Below are 19,861 nucleotides of genomic sequence, written 5' to 3' on the forward strand. Positions count from 1 at the left end.
TTCTGAGATTGAGAAACCGATGTGCAGAAATCAGGAAAAGTCACAGAGACTTTTGTTATTAGCTCTGGCTCCCCCTGCTGTTGGTCTCCCAGCCTACTGGCCTACCAGTCTGACTGGGCCCCAGTCACCGCTGTCGCAATGTTTATGTGTCTGTCTGACCATGCTGCTTTCAGTGGGTGGGGTCAATATGTATGAAACCACTTCTCCCTCCATGTTTTCACTGAATACATGCAGACTGCGGCACTTCTTTGTGGTAGTGATTTCCACGATTGATTAATTAATTATGTGTTGTGTGAAAAAGAGCTTTGTTGCACCTGGCCAGAATGCAGAACAGCTGATTCCTCTCGTTGGCTAAGGAAGGACATGTCCGTTTGAGCACACTGTAAAAATACTGCAGAAAATACTAATAACTGTCTCCCATCCGCAGCAGTTTCTTACAAAGCTGAAACATAGTGGAGACAAGCAAATAGAAGAACGTAAATACCTTAGGTAGAACGGTGAGATGGGCCTTTCATCCTCTTGAGAGCTGAAAAAGAAGACAACATATTTGTCATTAGCATGCAAGTTTCTGCCCTTCATTTGCAAGCTAATTCATACTGAACCACTGAGATCTGAGTAGCAGGGGCTGGAAAAGAAGGTGTGCTGATAGGCATGTTTTGCTGCACTGCCAGAGACAGAGGCTTGCAGAGGGGGGGGGGAGTGTTAAATTACATTCTTCAAGGTTACAAAACCCCAAGTCGTTTTGCTAGTGCTCACCAAGGCAGAACTAGATAAAACTGCTGAGCTTTCAGGAGCCTGAGCAGCTGTGCAAGACTTCAAGGGCTATTTCTATAGCAACGTTGCAATGATCCGCTATAAGCATAACCAGGACTGGGAGGTGGCGGGGAGGACCAGGGGGTTTCTGTGGTTCCACAAATGAGCAATTGGCTTCTAAAGAAGGTTACAATTTCTCTTACTAAAAAAAACAGGGGGAGGGGGGACGGAGGGAGAGAAAAACTAATGTAAAATGCTGGTTTCAAAACCATGCCATCAAAATTAAATGCATATAAGTGGTAAAGTACAGTGGTACCTCGGGTTACATATGCTTCAGGTTACAGACGCTTCAGGTTACAGACTCTGCTAACCCAGAAACAGTACCTCGGGTTAAGAACTTTGCTTCAGGATGAGAACAGAAATTGTGCTCCGGCGGCGCGGAGGCAGCAGCAGGAGGCCCCATTAGCTAAAGTGGTGCTTCAGGTTAAGCACAGTTTTAGGTTAAGAATGGACCTCCGGAATGAATTAAGTACTTAACCCAAGGTACCACTGTAAGCTTCTACATGGTGTGACCACACTTGGAATACTGTGTCTCCAAGACCACACCTAAAAAATGATATTGCAAAGCTGGAAAAGATGTGGGAGAAAGAAACCAAAATGAACATGGTGCTGGAGCTACTGCCATATGACAATAGAGAAACCGTTTCTCTGTTATGTAACGGAAGGGAGTTTCAATGTGTAGGTGTTGCCACACTAAAGGCATGAATCCTGCACCATACAGAATGGACCTTGTGGTGGTGAAATGGTTATCTGCAAGAGTGCATCTCCTGCAAAGCATAGCGACCAACTGGTTATGTAAGAGGCTGGGAAATCTTTTAGGTATCCCGGTCCCAAGTTGCGTAGGAGTCTTGACAATATCTTGGACTCTTTGATAACCCAGAGTTTGAAAGCCAATAAATGGGTTCACCAATGCTAATTTATAGAAAGAAAAAGCCAGCTTTGATAATGAAATAACCATGGTCTCCAATTATGAATGTCGTTTGTAAAAACAAACACCCATACACTAAATGGTTATGGGGTGGAGAGTAAGGAGAAGAGATTTCTCTTCAACCTTCCCTCACACCTTTCCATCATTTTCCAAAAGTATTGGACTAGATAATGGGGATGCAACAACGATTGCCTTTTGCCCTTTTGTTTTGAATCATTACACATCTGTTACTTAAAGTGTGGTTCAACAACTTTTCATCTCGTCGGCCTGTCAGAAACAAACACTGTGGAAGAGCCACAAGGCACGCACACACACACACACACACACACACACACACAAAATCCAGTACACCTTGCATCATCAGTATCCCTCTACCGGTTTCTCTTAGTGAACCCAGGTCAATGATAGACTCCTTGTCTCAAGCCCTTAGCTATTTTGCCTCTATACAGTTCAGTTCCCCACTGCTACAACCCAACTGACAATGACTCCCTCCTGCCCTAAACAAGAAACACTCTTCTTAAGTTTGGAGAAGTTAAACATGGACTTTCCCTCCCCAATGAATTAATCTAGTCAATCTACAAAGACCTTTGGAGGGTCAGAGCAAATGTTTGCAAAGGGACTTGCCAGGGAAGTGACATGTGCCTGTTCAGAAGTTGAAAGGCCATGTCACCCTCGCCAAATATTTGGGTACTTAAAATATAATCAAGCTGTTTTGGTTGCTGAACTATATTTAATGGTGAAATATACTCAGAGTCGCAAAGTGATTTCATGCTCTTTATTCAGCTCATAGTGGTGAGGAGGAATGAATGAAAGTCCCCTCAAAGTATCTGCTTTATATACATTATTTACACAATGGGCTGCACATGATTGGCTAATTCCGGAATTCTACTGTAAGCCAATCAGGTTGTGGATTCACTTCTATCTGGAGCATGATTGGGTAGTTCCTGCCAACCAATCATACTGCTGCATTGTTCTAGGACCAATCAGACTGCTGCCTTTTGGATCCTATTGTTCTAGGACCAATCAGACTGCTGCAGTTTGGATCCTATTCAACTCAGTACATAACAAATGGCATTCTGCTTTGACCTCAGATAGAAGAACCCTGCAGAAAAACAACTTCCAGAGCAATTTGAACTAAAGAATAAAATTCAAAGTTGCATGCTAAGTCCATGCATGCAGAAGAACAAGTTTCGGATGGGGTGGCAAAAGGGACTGTAGCACATCAGGCCGCAAAAATCTGGGGAAATCCCAGTTTGCGATATTCCTCCAGATTAAAAATATAAAAGTCTTTATGCAACAGGGGACAAGCATATCAAGAGAGAAACGTCCCAATCACAGTCTGATTGCCAGGCATGCTGCTTTTCTGTTTGTGCTCAATTTTTATTTTTTATATTTGCCGTACTTTTCCATGTATAAACCAACGTTTACTTACTGCAAAATAATGTTCAAAATTGGGGGTCGTCTTATACATGGATAGTGCATAGGGGGGATGGGTGATGATTGGTTGCACCCGTGATTCCGCCCCCCCCAAAAAAAGCTCAACAACTCTGGGCCATCTCCCCCCATTTTCTTAAATTGGAGTCCCCCAAAATAGGGCTCGTCTTATACATGGGGGGGGTGTTATACAGGGGGAAATACGGTATATGTTTATAAACCACTTACATACCACTTAGTTGCAACTGTCCCCAAGCAGTGTGCAAGCAACACAACAATGTAATAAGTTTAAAAATCAGTTGAAATTTTAAAATGAAAAGAGAGGAGATTTCAGAATGTGATCATTCTCCTGCAGCCTGAAGTAACAGCAGCATCGGTCTACTGTCTCGGCGCTTCAACATTCATTCTGTGGCATGTATAAACCAAGCCTAGATGTAACCGGACAACTCAAGAAGTCCCAACAATGGAGGAACGGCAGATGAAGATGATGGACTTTTCGGAGCCAGCCGACCTTACTGGAAGAATCCGCGAACAGAAGGAGGAGGAGTACCAGGAAGAATGGATGAAATTTAAAGACTATTTAGTTAAATATGCTAAGATAACTTAATTGGAAAAACTTGCAAATAACAGATAGGCTTAGGATTTAAATATGTGATGTTATAGAATAATATGTTTAAAGTTAAAATGAAAAGAAAGAAAGATGTTAAGTGATTAAGTTAATTTTATGAGAAATCTGTTTTGGAAAACTGTTACAATGATATACACTGAAATTCTGCCAGGGGGATTGAGGAAGTCACTTAACAATGTTACTAAGATTGGGTTAAGTACAGTTAATATCTATGTTTGTTTAAAATTTTTTTGGGAAAAAAATAGATGTAACCTGACAACTGAGGATTGCACTTCAGCATTTGATGAAGTGGACTCAAGTCCACAAGAGGCAAACAATAAACCTATTCACCTTTTAAGGTGAAGCAGGATTATGCAGTCCCTTCCAGGCAACTGCTTATTAAGCATTTGTTCTGATTTGTTTGCAGGAAGACCGAAGGATGCTGCGTCAAGCAAGGGATTGTCCCATCACGTTCCTTATCCTCAAAAGTCACATTGGGGGTGGGATAGGTTTGTAGCTCAAGAGCAGCAAATCAACTTTAACTGTGGAACCTGAATCTGCCAGCAGGTGCATGAATCCTGCCAGAAACCCTAGGTTGTTTTTGCTTCAGAAAGGAGGAGTGGGGAAAACCCAAAACAGGTGTGTGTTTTTTAGCTGTACAGGCATCTCAGGTTATGTACAAGCATCTCAGGTTAACGGAGAGGTTTGTTGATTTTGGCTTAACCCCACTGCAAACTACATAGTGTCGGATCTGTTTTCCTCCTTATCATTCAGGTTCAGCTTGGCAAGCCAATCTCTTTTGTAAATAAATAGCAAGGACTTGGCCTCTGCAGGAAGTCGTGGGGAGCATTTTTTCCAAACAAGTCCAGGATATCACAAGGATTTGAGCAAAAGTGACAATTTTAAAGCAGTGGTGCTTTAATTTGACTGTGTGAGGTGAAGATGCATTATCAGACGTCAGCAATTATGCATTTTACATGACACAGCATTCTTGCTTCATAAAGAGGGCATTGGTGACCTGTGAAGTTCTTTCCAACTACATGTTTCTAAGGCAGGGATAAACAACTGGCCTATTGAAGAGTAGCACTGACTTCCTTACACTTTCCTTCCTTCTCAACCCAAGGGCAAAAGAAGTCTGGGGCTGTGTGGTGCAGAACATTGGGGAATTGGTTGTTTAGCAATATCTGGAAATCACAGGTTCCCCATCTTTTGGGTGGACAGTACTGAGTTAGATAGACCATTGGGTCTATTAATGAGTTCCCTATGTTTCTAAAATGGTGTTTGCAATAACTGAACTTCTGGGAGTGGCAATAGGGTGGGGAGAAGGCCCACCACCTCACTTCCTTCTCAAAGCGACCCCCCAGGAAAACAACTTGCTGCCCTTGCAATCTCAACTTCCTTTCCTGGCTGCCCCCTTGCTTATTTTGCCAACCTATCAGATGTCAGGCACAATTCAAAGGTGAGGCTTTCACCTTCCATGGCTTGGGTCACAGGCACCAAAAGGACAATCTGATCCTACTTTGGGAGCCCTTGCCACCATAGGTTAGGCAAGAGGCAACAAGGAAGTGGGTCTTTTTGGTGGTGGCTCCCAACTCAGGAATATTCTACAGAGGGGTGCTTGCCTAGCACCTGTTGAGTGAGTTTCAGGCACTATTTGATGCTATTTTAAGCCTTGATGTTCCTGCATTGCAGGGAGTTAGATTAAATGACCCTCAGGGTCAAAAGGGTGGGATATAATGTTTTTAAAATATGGAAACAAGCAAGCCAATCAGCATGCAGAAATACTACCAGTCACTTTGGAAGACGTTACACGCTAGGGAACCCTATGTTTTTACCTGCTGCCATACAGCTCAGTCAGTAGAGCACAAGACTCTTAATCGGAGGGTCATGGGTTCGACTCCCATATTGGGCGACAGACCTTGCAGGGGGGTTGGACTAGATGACCCTCGTGGTCCCTTCCAACTCTATGATTCTATGATTATTTGGCTTGTCTGGCACTAGATCAGCTGGTTGTGTTCCTGTGATAACTACCGGTATCAGTTGCATAGGTTATCCAAAAACTGAAGGTTCAATGGAATGCCTGCTGATCTCCATTTAATATCTAAAAGATGCTGTAAAGCATTCTGCTTAAGATAAACACTGCATCTGGGGAGACCTGCAAACTGCCTCCTTTTCACCCTAATGTTACATTCTTAATAACATGTTTACATGGACAGAGCCGCCCAGCTTCTGCTGCTTTATTTCTTGAAGATTAAAAATGAGAGGACAGGATGGCAGACAACTGGGAAGAGGCACATCTGTTTATTATCTGCAGTCTGGCAAGACTCCCTGGATGGGTAAGACAGAAAATGGGTCAAGAAGAGGTGGAGAGAATGACTGATGCTGTACTCCAGCCAAGGCTGCACCCTTCCTTTGAAGTCAACAGTAGCATGTTAATACAGACCAAACACAAGTTAAGTTGCATAACAAGGAGTGTAAGAATGAGGTTACTAAGCAACCCCAACAGAATGCATGGAGGAACTGTTATGGAAAACGTGGTCGAGTGCGGAGAAGCTACGGAGCCATTCTTGCAGTCGGAAAAGCAAAGGTTCTGCATCTACAAAAGACATCCAAGCATTCTGCCTCGGGAACTATATATCCCAGCACCAGGCACAAGGCAAATGCTTCCATGATACAGGGCAGCCGTGGGGAACCTGTGAGCCTAATCTGGCCTGGGAGGGGGCTGGTTCCCCACCTGCCCCACACCTGATGCCGTATGGGATACAGGGTGAGGGCAGGTGATGCTGCAGCTGCAAAGCAATAACTGGGAGCCTCGAACGGTGTCCTGGTTGCTCCTTGTATTTGGTGACTTTTAAACTGGGCATGAAATGAAGTCGCACTCAGGGGCTCCCAAGTGGAGCTGAGCCAAGCAAGGCTGGCCAGGAAACCTCACTTGGGATTGGCTGCAACTGATCCCTAACAAAACAGGATGCTGCAGCCACTGTCTGAAAACCCCGCTTTGGGAGGGCTCTCCCTTTGACTTCAAGCCAGCCTTGTTGTTGTTTGTTGTTTAGTCGTTCAGTCGTGGCCAACTCTTTGTGACCCCATAGACCAGAGTACGCCAGGCACTTCTGTCTCCCACTGTCTCCCGCAGCTTGGTCAAACTCATGTTGGTAGCTTTGAGAACACTGTCTAACCATCTCGTCTTCTGTTGTCCCCTTCTCCTTGTGCCCTCCATCTTTCCCAACATCAGGGTCTTTTCCAGGGAGCCTTCTCTTCTCATGAGGTGGCCAAAGTATTGGAGTCTCAGCTTCAGGATCTGTCCTTCCAGTGAGCACTCAGGGCTGATTTCCTTCAGAATGGATAGGTTTGATCTTCTTGCAGTCCATGGGACTCTCAAGAGTCTCCTCCAGCACCATAATTCAAAAGCATCAATTCTTTAGCGATCAGCCTTCTTTATGGTCCAGCTCTCACTTCCATACATCACTACTGGCCAGCCTAGCAAGGACAAAAAGCTGGGACACTTGATACCGTGCCCAAACTACCCCAACTCCCAAGTAATCTGAATCTTTTGCAATGTGTCCCTGTTTATGCCCTCTGGTCAACGTGACCCCATGTTAAAAACAAACCACTCTCCCAATAAAAGGATTTGTGGCTGTACTACATGTTTGAATGTGTTGTCGTGTGCCGGCAAAGTGACTCTCCCTGAAGCCAATGGAATTTAAGCTACCCGCCGGATAGCAGAGCCGGAATCTCCTCTGGGATCTACACAGTTTGTACAAATCAAGTAGCAGTACCTGAACAAGAGTCTCTCAGAGCAGTTGACTGATGAAAGGAAGGCTTTCCACATGCCCAGTTTTCCTTATCACTCCCTCCCTCTGAACAAGTCAACTGAAACAAGCAAATAAACTTCATTTAGCGTTTCTGTCTTACGGATGGTGTATTTCTGGGAGATTTTCCATTGCTCTTACATTTGCTGTGACCACACACAGTTGTATGCTTCAAGTTTGTATTGTTTCTTTCTATTTGATAAGGAAAAGTCTTATCGAACTGTTTTTTAAAACAAGAAAAAAGAAACTTCCCATTGTTTTCAGCAAAGTGACCTACTAAACTAGGCTTGGGATGAATGGTATTTTAAAAATTAGGGCATCAATCCTGCCATTTCTTTTTTTGTGAGTAGTGACACTTTAATTAAAATAATATAATGTAATATAATTTAGTTATTTATGTCTGTTTCCAAAGTTTCACTTATTTTACCTGTATTTTATTGAATATTAAGTTATGTATACTCGTGCTTTGTTTTTGTTTTTTAATAAATATTTTATTAAATTTTCAAGATACATAATAAAACAGAAAAAAGAGAAAAATATAACCAACCATTCAATAAAGTTTTTCTTATATAACTAACTGGACTTCCTCACATCTCCTTACCCTGCGTTATTTATAATCAGAATATCAGCAAATTATTACCTTATTTCATACCTTATTTTATACTTTCCAAATATTATACTTCTAAATTTAAAATAATTTTTATCAATTACTCATACCTTAAAATTAAAGAAAATATTGCCTTAAATTTTGACCTTTTCTTACTTATAACTTAATTTTCTATCTTACAAAGCCTATTTGCTGGAGCTGGTATTTTCTAAATCGTGCAAATACTTAACATTCATACAACTTATAATATTTTTGTAGATAATCTTTAAACTTCTTCCAGTCCTCTTCCATTGTTTCTTCTCCCAAGTCTCGGATTCTGCCAGTCATTTCAGCCAATTCCATATAGTCTATCAATTGCGTCTGCCACTCTTCCAGTGTGGGCAAGTCTTGTGTCTTCCAGTACTTTGCGATGAGTATTCTTGCTGCTGTTGTCGCATACATAAAAAAGCTTCTGTCTTTCTTTAACACTTTCTGGCCGACAATGCCCAAGAGGAAGGCCTCCGGTTTCTTTGTATACTCGTGCTTTGAACCATTTTATGGATTGTAACAATAATCTTATTATGTATACCATTTAGAGAGTTTTGTAATTAAGCAATCTCTATTTTGTTCCCTAAATAGTGAATAAAGTGTACTATTCACAAATTATTTATTGAATTATGGCCTGTCTATCACCCTCATACATAAACACTTTTGCCCTTTGACAACTGTGTGGTACAGCTTAAATCATGAATCTTAACCCAAAAGGCATGTTAAGAGGTACCCGGATGGGTGCTGAGGTCCAAAGTACCAACCTTATCTCATTGGGCTTACCTATGTTATGAATATAAACAGCCAAGCTGTTAAGAGTGGCCCCACAATACCCAATACAGATAACATTCCACAAACAGGGAGGGCAATTAAAATGCTGGTAGGCTGATTATACATCAGCTAATGTCTTCAATGGCAGGAGCATAGGTCAGAGACTGAGCTCCATGATCAATATGTTGGAAGTAAAATGAGCCTGAAGGTTTTCAGTTTATCTCTCAACTTAATAATTTGCAGGTACCCATAAAGAGGCCCCCCGGTCACGTACGCAGTCTAAGCACATCTGTCAGTTTGGCCTCTGCTACCAAGAAGCGTATTTCTGGTGCTACTGGAGATTTCAGCCCCAGGCCATCTCAAGCTTGGAGTGCAATACAAAGGACATCAGTTTTCCTTCTCGAAACCATATTTTTATTACAATGTGAGTTTCTTACAATACATACGAAGAGCAACCACATAAGCAATTTGAGGGGATAGGCTATCGCTCAGTGGGAGATGAAATGCTTTGCATGAGAACTGTTCCAGGATCAAACCCCTGGCAGCTCCAGTCAGGGATAGAGATGGCCAATATATTGATATATTGTTGAAAACTGGTTTGAAGTCCACATCATGATATCCGTTTTGTAATTTTTGACCTGGCAATATATTGCAAATCATGATGTGTACATGCTATGCAAAAAATCACAATGTGCGGAAAACCATGAAGCCAGCCAATGCCTCTACATAGCTCCATCCTTAGTTCAGACATTGTGATACTTCAGTATATTGTGATGTTTACCTGGGGATATATATCACAAAGTTGAAAACCAGCTATTGCCCAGACCTAGTCAGGGCTAGGAAAGGCTCCAGCCTGGTTCTAGGCCTTCATAAATACCACCCACTCACAATATTATGGTACATTTATTATGGTGTATCTGAGAGCTTAGTGCTTATTGCCACAATAATTTTGTTAATGAGCAATTAAAAGTCAGATATGGCCCTACTGAAGAGTTATTTATTTACTATGTTCATATCCCACCTTTTCTCTGGGTGGTGTACGTGGTCTCTCCCCTTCCCATTTTATCCTCACAACAACCCTATGAGGGAAGGTAGACTGGGGGACAGAGACTGGACCAAGGTCACTGAGTCATGGCTACTGAGTGGGAATTTGAGCCTTGGTCTCCCAGGCCATAGCCCGACGCACAAACCATCACACCACACTCAACGCTCGCAGTCTGAAGCAGTAGCGGTCCTGCAGTACCCCACCCTCTGAATCCTGAACGTTGAATATGGCAGTCTGCAAAACAACCCTTAACACACAAGCAGCTGCAAAGGAATCCTGCTTGTGTGTGGAGCCTCTATGAGTCTGCATCTGCTCATTGGTTGGGGTTTTATTTAGCAGAGGGATGTAGTGTCCAGCCAAAGAAGTGCAGTCTAGCTTGTGCTTTAAACTGGGATTGTTCCGCATGTGAGTAACAGGCGAACAGAATGGGGAAGGCAACTCCAGGCCACTCCCTGCCTGGCCCTCAAAAGTCTTCCCAGGACTTGTTCTGCTTTGCACCCCGAATGTTTCTGCATGGCTGGAATGTGCGTTTGAACTCCGATCATGATTTTCCTTGCTCAGATGCAGGATAGAGGGGTGTGTCTGAGTGTGCATAGTAACTACCCTACTGTAGGAGGGCAGCAGTTCTGTTTACTGCTCTCTCTACCCTGTGTGGGTGTGCAAAGGATCCCACATCCCTGGACTAGGGGACCTGTCAGGGGACTGCCATCGGAACAGGGAAGGGAGGCAGAGGGGCAGTTGGGATACAGGGAACCTCTGAAAATCTTGAAAAGCAGTTCCTCTTCCTGCGGTGGGGAAAGCCACACCTCCAGTGGGGAAGGGACCACAGGATGCTGCTGGGAGCCCCAGCACCATACCTCGTCAGCCCCAGCACCCGGGTAAAGGAGGGGAAAGGGTTAGAGGATGCTGCTGGGAGCCTTAGCGCCGCTCCTGGCCAAGCCAGCCAGGAGGGAAGCATGCCGCTTCCATCACCCACCTTGCGCAGAGGTGTAAAACGCAAAGAAGGAAGGAGAAGGCTGGGGGTGATTAAGCTCTTATGCTGGGGGAGGACCCGGAAACGACCACTCCCCGATTCTGCTAGCAATTGAGGCAGATATGAACTTGTGGTTCTGCACTGTAAATAGTTTTTGCGCCTAAATAAAACCTGTAAAAGACAGGTCGGAGTCCTGCCTGGTTACTCACGAGCAACCACCATTGCCATCTGACAGTACCCTTTGCAGAACTGTATGCCAACATGTTCACAGGTTAATGCATTACTATGCAATCTGCTAATAATCCGCCAAGCATTGGGTCGTCGTCCCATCCCCCCCGCTTTTCCTTTCTGCCTCAAACAGAGTCCCTTGCCACCAATCAAGCCACCATCTTTAGAAGAGACTTTCACAAAAGCAACCCAGCAGAAGCAGGACTTAAGCAGCGAGGGGCCCATGCTAAGGGTTTCAGGTTCAGTTCTGGATATCACCACGCAGAGCTGGTGAACGCCACACACTTGGCACATAAAGGGTGCCAGGTTCAACCTTCAACACTGGGGAAGTCTCCCTGTCTGCGGCCCTCAGCTTGAGAGCTGTTGCCAGCCAGTTCAACACTGAGTTAGAAGACCAAGAAGACCAACCACTTACACTTCAACTCCTTCCGCACTTGCCATTAACAGTTGCCTTGCCTTTTGAACCTCATTCTCACTACCTCTCCATCGAAAACCGCTTTCTGTCCATCAGTTGCTATTGCAAGTGCCTCTGAACAGGCACCAACTTCTCACTCATGGTTTTGCACAGTGCTGGCATTTTCCAGAAGAGCTTTGCGCCAAGGCAAGGGACCACCCCACCAATGTGTGAAAAGTCCATGATAATGCCTCTTCCGTGTAAGGTGGACTCAACACACAGCCGGCAGAGTGAGAAAAAAGTATTCGGTTTCAAGATCTGAGCAAACAATGGGAGGGGGGAGCTACATCTTGACCATGAAGGGTATATGGGGACAAAACTTGCATCCTGAAATGCTAAAACAATGGGAGCATTATATTCCACCCTGGATCTACTGCAGCTTCCACATTCAAGACCATCCTTCATCTAGCTCAGTACAAACAAAGACCCTGGATGGCTGCAGCCCCTACCTGGAGATTAAATCTGGTACATTTTGCAATCTTTGAGCTATGGCCCTTCCTCCAGTTCTTTATTGACACATTAGATAACAATAGGCCCCACTGTTTAACGATGATGATGATGATGGCAATAGAATTCAGCTTTAGGAGCTGAAACAGTAGTCTGTTGGCATCATAAAAGCGACTGCTTATGTTTACAGCCCCCAGGATTTGGCTCAGGCCCATGCATGTGGTTCAGAGTGCATGACTAATGGAATAATTAGTCAAGGTCGGTGAGAACTAGAATGGTACTTTCTTTCGGGGTGGGGTAAGAGTCAAGATCACACTCCAAAGAGCTTTTCATTTCATGGCCCATAGCAACTTCACTTGTTTCCTTGCCTGTACCCAAAGGAGAGATATGAGAGGGAAAGCATGTGTCTGTGGACTGTACCATCTCCAACTCTCTGGCTTTTTTTAATGCTCCTCCACACGAAGAAAAGCCCTGAACATGAGAGGAAAATACTAGGATCAAAAAATTTTAAGGGGAGGGGAATTTTGTTATGGAAAGAAGCATTAAGGGATGTGAATTTCCACCCATAGCCTGAAATGGTACAGTCCACTTGTGAGAAGGCTTGAGTCAAGGGAGCAAAATCTGTGCCTAAAACAAGTTTAGTTCTGCCAGGATAGCTTAGTTGGTAAAGCAGGAGACTCTTAATCTCAGGGTTGTGGGTTTGAGGCACATGGTGGGCAAAATATTCCTGTATTGCAGAGGTGACTTGGTGACTCTGGAGGTCCCTTCCAACTTTACAATTCTAAGTTCTGAACAGCTTACGGACCCACCAAGCCCTTACTCGGTTTAAACAGGGTACTTGCTGAAAATCAGCTGCAAAAATAAAATTATAAGGAAAAACAGAAATATTTGTTTTGAGGAGGCCTTTGTTAGAATTATTTTTACGAATCAATACAGCAAACCGAACTTCTCGAACACATAGCCCCTAAGCTAAATATTTAATTGACAAAATTATGAAGCACCATCAAGACTTCTCAGTACAGGAATGCTATTTTCCTAGAGAACACATTTCCAGTTGAGTGTTCCAATGGAGAGATATGAACTGCTACACTGCTCAGGATCCCCAAGAGATTAAAGGGAGGCAGATGTTTCTCATGAGCCAAAGCTGTTCAGTTACAAGAGTGGAGCAGCAATTCTTGGAATCAAAGACGGAGCTCTCTTGAGAGCGACTATAGTGCAAAGCAGAGTTGGTATACTTGACAGGGGCAGAGTTTACTCAAGTCAGCATTAATGAAAGATGTTTGGGCAGCAGGTTTTGATGCTTTTTATTCTAAGTGTAAGGACAAAAATTCCTGTAGGCTCAGAAAATATATGTAAGCAAGCAGTATTATTAATATCGCAATGGAGTTCCTTTTATTTTCTAGATGAAGTCAGCACGCTAGATTAAACCACACTATTTATGGCACAAACAGTTTTTATAGGCAGCCATAAGAGGACTCAGAAACTATTACGATCCTGTTAATGCTTGAAATGGTATTTATACTTTTCCCTCTTCACAGACCTGGCAGCTTGTCTATAAAACCCAGCTTCAAAATAGTTTTATCGTATTCTATTTTGACATGAGCAAGCATGCTCTGTCACTCACTCGCCACACACACACACACACACACACACACACACAGGGGAAGAAGCTGCTGGCCTGTGTTAAATCATAAAAAGCAATGTTTTGACTGTCCCCGAGGCACTTTGAAATAAAACCATTGCCCTGAAAACTCTACACAGATATTTCAAAAAGCAAGGCAGCATTCCCAACCCATTGCTCCCCTTTCACTGTTAAGGATGCATCACAATAAGTACTGTTTAGGGCAGTGTTTTTCAACCTTTTTTGGGCAAAGGCACACTTGTTTCATGAAAAAAATAACGAGGCACACCACCATTAGAAAATGTTAAAAAAATTAGCTCTGTGCCTATATTGACTATATATAAAGTAATTCTCTTGAATAGGTATCAAATAAACACAAATAAAGTATTTTAAAATTACTTTATTATGAAATAGTAAGTAAACAGAAATATGAAAAATTATAAAATACTTTATTTTTAAATCTTTCGAATTTTTCAATTTTTCCCACAGCACACCAGGCAACATCTCGCGGCACACTGGTGTGCCGCGGAGCAGTGCTTGAAAAACACTGGTTTAGGGCACTTCAATCCTGGACAAGCCTACTCAAGAGAGAACTCACTTACAAATTACATGTGTTAAGACTGAAGTACAAAAGACATGTAAAGGCACCTCAGCAAGTCAGAAATAGAGAAGCAAATACATTAAAATACCCATTTACTAGCAGACGACAACACTCCTTCTCCAGCTTTTATCGAAAACACGTTTCTGCCCTAAGACAGAGGTCTTCAAAGCGGTTGATATTGACCAGTGGGGTCAGTGGGACTGTGCAAAAAAATAAAAATAAATCTTTTGTAACCATGAGTCTTGGTGTGGAAAGGCATGAGCATGTACAGAGTGCACCTCTCATGCCAGCGAGGAACCTCTGCATTTAATAAGACGATACCACACTATAACAGTATTCTTTATTTATTTTTACATTTCATAAACCTAGCAATGGTGACTGATTAATAAATGTTGATTATATATTGATATTTCTTGACTTTGCTTCATTGACATTCCTAAGAATTTGGGCTGGGTTCGAAGACAACTTCACAAGCTTATCATGGACTAAACAAACTCAGAATTTTGGGGAATCTTGCTCTATACAACATAATATCTCAACTTCCTATTCAGGTTGACTCAGGAGCAGTGCTCACTGTGTTCAGTAGGATATGATCCCAGTTAAGTTAGACAATTGCAGCCAAAATTTACTTGGGTTCATTCTGTAAAAACCAGCCTGCTGCTTAAATGCTGAAAATCCAACTATGTCCATTTTCCCACGATCTGGTCCAGGGGACAGAAAAGTTTCATTCTATACTAAACCAACCTGGAATAACCAGAGAATCTAAACTTGTGACACGTGGTAGAGAAAATCTGCGCTGTTATTAACATTTAGGCTGCAAGTCAGTGAGGCTTAATAGCTCTTACTTCCAAGTAGACATGCCTACGGTATTGCATGGTTAAAAATCATGGAATTAGAGCAATATGTAACCATAACATAAGCAACCTTTTGGGAAAATAAAAAAGCATATAACCTGGGTATATTTGCAGTGAGTTATTATTCTACAGCCTCCCTAGACATGCACATGGTGTCTTATTTTGGGCGGCGGCGGGGGTTGGATATAAAGCACGCAGAATTCAAAGACGCAGTATTTCTGCATTATTGCAAATGTATCCCAGCAAGATCAGAGAAAAAGAAACTGTTTAGCAAACAGCCTGAGCAGATTAACAGGCAGCTGGGCAGAAAATTGCCCCGATCAGATCCCTCCATTTGAAACATGATTACAAACAAACAAACGACGACGAAACACGAGGTTTTTTTTACCTTTGCAGAGACATGATTTCACAAGCCATTCCTGAAAGTTTTCTCTGAACGGGAAACTGGGAGCTGACCTCCTTTACTTCTTCCTCTCTGCACTGCACCGTAGTCTCGGGCTAGCCTAGCACAAATCTTTTTTTTTTTAAACCAAAAATAAAAATAAAAATAAAAATAAAAATCCCTGCCCGCAGCCAGCAGCGCTGAAGGCTCCAACCCGTCGCTTCCTTCCTGCCTGACTCCGGATTCAGTGCTCTAAAGCTACCGGAGACATTCAGAGAGACACGCTCTCCCTTTGCAAGCTGCCGATTATTTACCGTGCGCGAAGGGAGAGGCTTCAGGTTTCCAGCCCGCTCGAGGTCTTCCCCCTTTTTTGTGCGCCCGTGCAAAGAAAAATATAAAGCCACCCTCCGAGTCCACTTTGACCTTTTGTTCCCAAGGAAGCAGCTGAAGCATCCAGCCAATCAGAAATAGCAGCGGGTGACAACCAGTTCAGGCTGCTCGCTCGCCTCCTCCTCCTCCTCCTCCTCGTAGGCGCATCGCCATCCCGGGTAACTTGAAACTTTCCCCAACAATTCCGCCCCGCCTGTCACTCAACTGCGCCCAATGGAGCTTGAGAAGCCAGAGAGGGAGGCGATAAAAAAGGGACTTTCAGCACAGCATGGGAGGCGGGGGAGGAAAAAAGAAGATGATTTGGGGACCTTTGCAGCCTCTGCAAGTCAAAAAAAAAATAAAAAAATAGGGGGCTTGTTATTGACTGATGGGAAAGTGGGGTTGGGGGAGAGGAGTGGAAAACCCAAATCAGGACGCCGGAATAAAGCTGCAACGACCGGTTTCCTCCTGCAAAAGCATCCTACGTGCGCCAAGTCCCATCGCCAAGGTCTGGGCGATGGGACCTCGCGCGCCGCATGCAGCGCTTTCGCTGTGCAAGCCTCTCCAGACATCACGTTAAGCACGTCGCTGTCACTTATTCATTTTGGGGAGGGGAAAGAGCAAACAAACCAGAGCATCTTTCCAGTGCACTGGCACAAGCCCCCCCCCCGGGAGCTTTTTAGGTAACAGCAAGCAAAAGTGTCTTGGGGAACGCCTTGTTAAAGACCAGCAAAAGAATTTATTGTGGAAGGCAGAAATGAGGGCAAGCGATACTTGCCTTCTTGATGGTAAGGTAAAGGTAAAGGGACCCCTGACCATTAGGTCCAGTCGTGGCCGACTCTGGGGTTGCGGCGCTCATCTCACTTTAATGGCCGAGGGAGCCGGCGTACAGCTTCCGGGTCATGTGGCCAGCATGATTAAGCCGCTTCTGGTGAACCAGAGCAGTGCATGGAAACGCCACGTACCTTCCCGCCAGAGCGGTACCTATTTATCTACTTGCACTTTGACGTGCTTTCGAACTGCTAGGTTGGCAGGAGGAAGGACCGAGCAACGGGAGCTCACCCCGTCATGGGGGTTCAAACCGCCGACCTTCTGATCGGCAAGTCCTAGGCTCTGTGGTTTAACCCACAGCATGGTAGTCATGGGCAAAGCCAGGGGCTGGGGGCTGGGGTGGGGAGGTGGCCCCCAAATCAAGTAAATAAAAAAAAGTAGAAATTGTAGAAAGATTTTAACAGATTTTTCTGAGCACTTGGGGTCCAAAGAAATTAATTAAAAAAAGAACAACAACAACAAGTGTTGTTGAGACATTTCATTCTGAATCTGCAAGAGAAAGCCGGACAGAGGATGTTGTCAGGTGGGTGTCCTACCCCTCCCAACATAAAATCCTGGCTACGCCCATGATTCGCAAAATCCACAAACACATAAGCCCATCTAATGGTGCTGCTGTTTTAGGTTCGGATTCAATCATGGGCACATTTGGGATGCTCAAGTAAAGTTTATTCCGCCACAAACCCACTTTCCCCGCAAAATATTTTTTCTTTTTGCAGGAAGGGAAGTGATGGGTAATGCGCTGGAAGGTGTGGGTTGGCTGTTGCTTGATGCAACATGGCGTGATCTCCGCAGAAACAAATAAGAATTAACGTACGATAAATAGCCCACGTCATCTAACCTCCCTGCAAACTTTGCGCAAACAAATAAGGACAAATGCTCAATAAACACAGTCGTCATTTATGAATCACTTCCAAGGAAGCATCTTGAAGCAATTTCACAATGCAATAGAAACACATATAGAACAAGTGCATGTATCAACACAATTCTGAATGAACAGACTGCTGTTTTTGTGGCAACAGACTAACAGTTGCTTCTCTGAGAAGTATTTATTTAAGGCTTTTATACATAGCCCTTCATAATATATCCCCAGGGCGGGATAACTAAAACTTTCTCCCCTTGCAAATGAAAATGCATAGTTAGGCTGCAATCCTATGCATACTTACATAAAGTCCAGTCACAAAAGGTGTGCGCAGTACCAGCTTCTTATTTTGTTTTGTTTTGTGTTTTGGGGGCACTGGTTATTTCATAATCATTTTTGTTCTAGTTTCCTTTCACGTGTTTGTAACAGGGTAAAAGTAGTTTATTGTTTTCATTATTGATGATATTGTTGTTTGACGGTGTTGGGTAAATTTTATTATATATTTTGCATTGACTGTGGTTTCTTTGATTTTTAAATTCATTGCTAAAATAACCATGTTTTGTCCAACAAAGCCATCCTGTCTGCGTAAGGACTTCTGCTTGCACAGAAGAATTCTCCCCTTTCCTCTCCCCATGAGCCTCCAAAATCTGCTCCTGGAAGGTTAGGGGAATCCCCAGAGCAGATTTTAAGGAGTGCAGGGAGGAGAGGGAGGGAGGGCAAGTTCTGCTGCACAAATGGAAGTCTTTGCACGAACAGGATGACTTTGTTGGATACAACCCTTTATAAACAAAGTGTGGAAGAAGAAAAAGAAGACGGCATTCAAAGGAAAAAGTGGGCAATTAAAGGAGCAAGGTTTCAAGTATATATATAAATATTAAAAACGAACTGTTGAAATTCAGATAGCACATTCTCCCTTTCCTTCTCTCTCACACAGTGGTCATGCACCCAGCTGGAGATGTGCACATCTGTAAGTGATTAATAAAACCTAGAAACTTCTGCTCCTTTTAAGCAGATACTGGAAATCACGTGATTTACTTGACCAGCCAAATATTTAATAACAGCTATTTTCTTTTGCGAACTAGCCTGAATTATTTCTTACTCCTTAATTCTGGACCTGTCACCGACATACAAATAAGGCATGTGTGCCTGTATACATCACTGACACAACCCAGGAGCATGGGACATGCAGAGTGAGGTTTCCCATTGACACTCCTTCATATATTTCCAAAACAATAATGCCAGTTTACAGCTATTGATACTACTGTATCATTCTTAAAACCAGGTATTGCATCCCTTGGTCACACTGCGTACCTTATGCATGCTTTCTTTAATGACTTTAAAATATTCTGATACAGAGTATTTTTTAATATTTACAGGTTTGTTTGTTTTTTTCAAAAAAGTCTCAAGGTCTGATTTTCATTTTCAAAAATGAAACAAAATTTGTGTGTGTGTGTGTGTATATAGGTAAAGGTAAAAGGACCCCTGACCATTAGGTCCAGTCATGACCGATTCTGTGGTTGCGGCGCTCATCTCGCTTTATTGGCCGAGGGAGCTGGCGTACAGTTTCCAGGTCATGTGGCCAGCATGACTAAGCCGCTTCTGGCGAATCAGAGCAGCACACGGAAACGCCGTTTACCTTCCCACCAGAGTGGTACCTATTTATCTACTTGCACTTTGACATGCTTTCGAACTGCTAGGTTGGCAGGAGCAGGGGCTGAGCAACGGGATCTCACCCCGTTGCGGGGATTCGAACTGCTGACCTTCTGATCGGCAAGTCCTAAGCTCTGTGGTTTAACCCACAGCACCACCCGGGTTATATATATAACCTTGCGTGTATATGTTAATGGAATATGGAAAAGCTTTGTCTTTAGACATCCCTGTAAGTAATTTGTTTCAGAATTAGTTTGGGGCAAACTTTCCGTCAAACCCTTGAGGGATGCAACTCAACTGATATTTCTGCCACTTCCCCCCAGATTCCTGGCAGTTTCTAAATTTGCACAGCCTATCTGGCTGTTCTTCCCATTATGTGTCTGTAACGTTATGAAGACCAACCTTCCCCAGCCTGGTACTCTCTTCAGATGTTTTTGGATAGCTCCCATCAGTCCTAGCCAGAGTGGCCATTGGTGTGCTGACTGGGGATGATGAGAGTTGTAGTCAAAAACCTCTGGAGGGTGTCAGCTTGCAGGAGACTGAAGCAGGCC

General features: G+C 43.5%; 1 protein-coding gene across 3 annotated transcripts in view; it reads right to left on the reverse strand.

The window, feature by feature from the left end:
* The window catches only part of FAM13A (family with sequence similarity 13 member A), a 137,902-nt gene that overhangs the window by 48,486 nt on the left and 69,555 nt on the right, over positions 1–19,861 (reverse strand). For 2 of the 3 annotated variants that reach the window (XM_079990757.1, XM_079990756.1), the window contains one exon: positions 485–526. In XM_079990757.1, the coding sequence (XP_079846883.1) occupies positions 485–526 (42 nt within the window). Of the gene's footprint in view, positions 1–484; positions 527–15,607; positions 15,986–19,861 lie in introns of those variants that run through there. The other variant, XM_079990758.1, reaches the window with a different exon arrangement.

This window comes from Podarcis cretensis (assembly GCF_951804945.1).
Source record: "Podarcis cretensis genome assembly, chromosome: 9".
Lineage (NCBI taxonomy): Eukaryota > Metazoa > Chordata > Lepidosauria > Squamata > Lacertidae > Podarcis > Podarcis cretensis.